The 5,839-nt window shown below is 23.4% G+C and overlaps 1 protein-coding gene across 1 annotated transcript; it reads left to right on the top strand.

Annotated features, from left to right (window-relative positions):
- Positions 1 to 1,867: 1,867 nt before the first annotated feature.
- On the top strand, positions 1,868 to 2,182 carry EIN_324450 (hypothetical protein; the record flags this gene model as incomplete). The annotated part of the gene is made up of 1 exon (XM_004259230.1): positions 1,868 to 2,182. The coding sequence occupies one exon, from the start codon at positions 1,868 to 1,870 to the stop codon at positions 2,180 to 2,182; it is 315 nt and encodes a 104-aa protein (XP_004259278.1).
- Positions 2,183 to 5,839: the final 3,657 nt, after the last annotated feature.

The following is a 5,839-nucleotide window of genomic DNA, read 5'->3' as shown; positions in this document are numbered from 1 at the left end:
TATTTTATTATTTTATTATAAATTATAATTTATTAATTTATTTATTTGTTAATTTATATTATTATTATAAACTATTATAAACTAACATTATATCGTTATAATAAATATTAATATATTATTAATTTAATTGAATATAACCCCATAATTTTGCATTTTGATAGAGACGTTATTCAAAAGATAAAGAAAAAAGTTTAATGTAATTGATTGTTCTTAAGGTGGGTTTGGTTTGGCACTTTTGTGTATTATAATTGATAAATATAATAATAATTTGTAAATTAAAATAAAATATATAATTTAATTGTTAATATCCCAATCAAATTAAACTAATAAAAAATATTAAAATGTTAATAAATCAATACACAAAATGAGTGTTAATATAAATGTGATAAAAATATTAAAGTAATAAATAAAATCAATAACATACAAATATTAAATTATAAAATTTGATTAGAAAATTATTATTATTATTCAAACTATAATCAATGAATTTTTAATAGTTAACATTTATTTATAATTCTATAAATACAAATTTGTGTTTTATTCTACTATTATTCAATAGTTGTTATTGGTTTTACTAATAGTTTTTGAAAATTGATATTTATTTTTTGTAATTATTGTATCATTATTTGTTATAAATATTATGATTAATTTTAATACACTTTTTTAATGGGAGTTAAATTATTAATAATTATATTATATTTATATTATAAACATTTGTTTTTAAATTATAATAGGTTATACTATATTATTTATTATTTTTTAATTTAAGTTTCAAAAATAATTTAGTATATTTATAATATATTTATAATATATGAATTTCAATATGTTAGGTTTAATTATTTTTGAATGGTCATTATTGAAAACTGTTGTTATATTTAACGATTGTAATATAGTTTAAATATTCATGTTTTAAATTAGGTTAGATTTATTGTTTTGTTATAGAAATTGTGATGTATACTTCATGTTGTTATTCAAATGAATTTTGAAAAAAATATTTTAATAAAGTCAATTATATGAGTTTTACTTTAAATTGTTATTTGAAAATGTGATCCTTATGCAAAATTTTTGGAAAGTTCAAAATTTGAGAAATTTCCTAAAAAACATAATGCCGAATTTATAACGGACGTTTTTTGATTCTGTTTGCCGGACTATGTTTTAAGGTTTTACAAAATAGATGCTATTAACAAAAAGAAAATTAAAACACAAACAAAATACACAACAAAAAACTTTCATTAATAAATAATTTGTATAAAAAACATATTATTTTAAAACTTTGTTGTTGTTCTAATATTTGCTAAAATAATTGATTTTCAATTTGCTTTTTGTTTTAAATATCTTTGTTCAACACTAACAAAATTAACAACACTTATATTAATTATAACAATAATAAAACAATTCACTTCATAAGTGAATAATATGTTTGAAATTAATGATTATTAAAATTGATCAATTTAAATTAATATAATGTTTATTTATTAATTTATTACATTAATGTAAAAAAAATTAAAATATTTATGTTAATTATGTTATTTAATTGTTATAGATTATAAAATTTAGGTTTTTATGAATGAGAAGAATAATAACGAGTGTAGAGCTTTATCACAAAAGATCACTGAGATTTGGACCAAAACAGTTATTGACATTGGCTCAGGAAAAAGTTATTTATTACACGAATTGAAAGATTTAGGTCTCGAAGCTATTAAAGTCGAAGGCGAACAAAATTTCTTAGACAGAATGGAACAACGAGAAGAAAAAGTTTTTCAAAAATGTTCACAAAAGTTGTCAAAATCAACTCAAAACCCCTTGATAATCATATCCAAAAACGATTTCTGTGTATTTAACGACCGATATAACGCCTCAGGAATTTATGACCAAAAATTTGACCGTCACCCCTTCGAATGAACTGTTAATGACGCGTTTTTACACATGCAGGAACTTGATTTTAACACCTTTAAGGCTTTCTGTGAAGATTCCAGAGGTGAAGGATGTTGCTGCTGTTGGGTGTTGTTATCACAAGTTGACAGAACGCAACGACTTTAAAAACACAACACAGCAAGCAAAATACGTTGGGGGAAGTCTAAATGTTCTGAGGAGTGTCAAACACCCCTATTTAGATGAAGAATTAAACCGATTTCCGATGAGCAAATTTGTTAGTGAAATTATCGAGATGGAAAGAAAATAATTTAAGTTGGCACATAACGAATTCTCTACGTTTGCAGACTCTCACCGTCACACAAAGACAATATTTGGAAATGATGAAACAATAATCATTCAAAGCATTTTTCGAATTTGTATTCGAGAAATATAATGGCGCCAAAAAAGACCACTTCACAGAAAAAACTGTGAACACAACATTTAAAACGTATTTTTAAAGTGCGTTTGTTAACATTAAAAAAAGAAAAACATTTAAATGGAATACAGAAAACTACGCTAAACAATTTGAAGCATTTTTTGACCATTTTGTGTCAGCTGTTAAGTTCAATGCGATGTATAATGAGAGCGCTGTTGGAGATATTTTAATTGAAAGTTTATTTAATATAATAATAAAATAATAAAATAATATAATAATATAATAATATAATAATATAATAATATAATAATATAATAATATTATAATATAATAATAATTAAGTTATATATTATTAAAAAAACTTCAATTGATAATTTAATTTACTATTACTGAAGAAGAAAGGTATTATAAACAAAGATATTCATTATTTAGTAAATATGACAAAGGAATACTAATGGATAGAGAGGCATAGTACTCAATGACACCAGAAGACATCGCGAGGAATGAAGCAATGAGTCTACACTTCACTCAATTTTTAAAGGAGAAGAATTTAAGTGTTAGATTTGTTCTATTGTGTAAAGGGGTACTTGATACAACACGCCACACAGAACTTTTCCGTGACTGTTGTTGATATTGATAAAATGAAGTTTGAGATGCTCAAACACAATGCTGAGATCTATGAAGTCGAGAAGAGTATAAGTTTTTGTGTAAAGATGGATTTGAGTTCGTCGAAGAGATGAACATACGGGAATATGATGTGATTATCATATCGCCGCCTTGGTTTTTTTTAAAGATAGTATTACTTACTCTTTTTATGTGTTCTTTGAATAATTTCCATATAAGTAATTAAAAGGGCAGGCCTGGTGCTTTTGGAAACAAACAAATAACATGAACCTGACACAATGATATCAATTAGAAGTCGTAACATGAATCTAACACAATGATATCAACTAGAAGTCGTCACATGAACCCGACACAATGATATCAATTATAATTATTTATATTTGCATTTTTTTGTTATTGTATTTACTTGTCAATTTAGTTTACATATTATGGAATTCAATGTATTATTTGGTTTTTTAAATAAGTGTTGAATATTTTTTTGTTGTATATTTTTTGCCATCATTTTACAATATATTATTTTTTCAAAAGTATTATATATTATTTTGTACGTTACAATAAAGTCGTTAAATGTTTTGTTGTCAAATTCTTGTTTGTTGTTATTAGAAAAATATAATGATTACATTCACTTGTTTATATACTTTTTAGGTCTGTTAACTATATATTTAATTTGTTTTTTATTTGTTAAACACAAAAATGTGATAATATGATTACAAAGTCTTGAATTACAAAAGCAAATAATAATCAAATTAGGTGTTATATCACCAGTTTTGCAATATTAATGCCTAATAAACAAGCAATATTATCACAAAAACAAACTAAATATGTTCAAAACATTTTGAAAAAATGATAAATGTTTATCTATTGACAAAACATTTTTTAAAACGTGTTGTTGTTATTTATTATTTTATTTTAAAATATTAGAAATATCACCAAATATCTTTTAGTTGATTGTAAAATGTGTAAACTGGTTTTTAAATATGTCATTTATTCAATAAGGAATAATTTAATAAATAATAAAGAATATATTAAATTCAAAATTGTTACAAATATTCATTTATAATTTTAGATTCTGGAAAAACAATTAAAAAATTCTATTCTAAAATATATTGTTTAATGATCAATTCTAAACACATTAGTTTTTTATTAACCTTCTTTACTTAAACATTTTGTTGTTTTTGTGGAATTAGGCTATGTGTTGTAACACAAAAATAATATTTAAATAATAAAAATGTTTTTTATTTTTCCATTTTCTGGTTTTTATATTAAAGTATAGCTAAAAATTATACATTCGACAAAATTTTTAATAAAATTGTTTTTTAAACTAGAATTAAAAAAGGGAAGAAAAATGCATTAGAAAAATAAAACAATATTCAAAAGTGTTTAAAACAGTTGCTCGAAACGTTCTAGTTTTGATGGTCCAAAAATGCCCTGACAACTTTAAAGAACAAACAAATTTTTTTGACTGACTTTATTTGTATGTTATTTCAGTGTTAATAAAACATTGAAATTTAAATGGTGTTTAATATTTGTTTTATCTACTGGTTCATAACACCACAACTTACTAATCAATTTGAAATGTATTTGTTTATTTTATCATTTATTTATTCGTTTGCCTTTCACAATAAAATCTTCAATATTTCAAACTAAGATACAGATTCTTTTGTAAATAAACGATGCCATATCAAACATTCAAATATTGTAATCCCACAAAAATTCATATTACATTTTTTTATTAAAAGTGTTACATATTATAACATTTTAATAATTTTGATATTTTTTATACAAAAATTTGAAAAAAAACACCTCAAAACATCATTTATTATTTTAATGTTATAACAATAAAAATAGTTATCTAATATTTTGGATTGCGCCCGCTTGAACCTGGCATGAGCAATTCGAAAAATGGGTTTGGTATTTCTCTTTTGTGTTTGTTCCAATAAATATGTTCAAATCGTTCTTGTTCAACACGACTAACACCAAATCTGTATTTCATTGTATTTTTATCATAATCCAATTTGTCTTTAAACTGTCTTGAAAGAGTTACAATTGCAGTTTGTACATATCGTCTGAAGCTCCGATGCAGATGTAACTTATTTATTATATCATGTAAAAATCTGAAATACCTTTCAGTCAAAAAGAGTTGTAATCTGAGTTCATTTTTCTCACTTTCAGTCAAAGAAGTCTTTTCAATATCATCAAATAATATCATCATGTGATTTATTAAATACCAATGCCCCCTTGTTTCTGAAAACATGTTTTCAAAAACAGGAGCAATTTCTTTCACTTTATCAAGGTATATATAAGTATGTCTAAGGGTATAAAGTACAAATTCTTGAACTTTTTCTTCATCTGTAATAATTATTTCCACAGATTCAATCAATTGTTTTGGGAATTGATTACGGTGTTCTTTCAATTTTTGAAGAGCCTTTTTCAATAACAGGATCATAAGACCACCTCTGACTTTAACATTTAACAACCTTTCTCGCATTTTTGTTGTTACAATTTCACTGCCTCTTGCATCATATTCTGGTTGCTCAGAAAACGAAAATACAGAAGTTACGAGTAATATAACAATGAACATAACAATTAAAAGATAATGTGATTTTTAATTGGTATTTTGTCTAATTTGTAAGTTAATAATCTTGTTTTCAAATGGTTTAAAATATATCAAATATAACAAAAATTTATTTTCAATTTTGTTATACTTTTTACGTTTTATTCATTGAAAATACCCCCTCTTTAATATACAGTTGTAGTCGATAATTTGAGAGTTTTTATTATCGTGTGTATAGCTTATTTTTGGGTTAACTAACCAATCAAAATGAAAACATACGGATAGGTTTTATCTTCTCAAAATTGAATAATTAAATTGAAATCGATTAAAATAACATCTCATATTAATATTTCTGAAACAAAATATTCTTT

This window comes from Entamoeba invadens (assembly GCF_000330505.1).
Source record: "Entamoeba invadens IP1 unplaced genomic scaffold scaff_1105074725571, whole genome shotgun sequence".
Lineage (NCBI taxonomy): Eukaryota > Evosea > Mastigamoebida > Endamoebidae > Entamoeba > Entamoeba invadens.
Note: the sequence above shows the minus strand (reverse complement) of the source record. Positions and strands in the feature narration are given on the sequence as shown.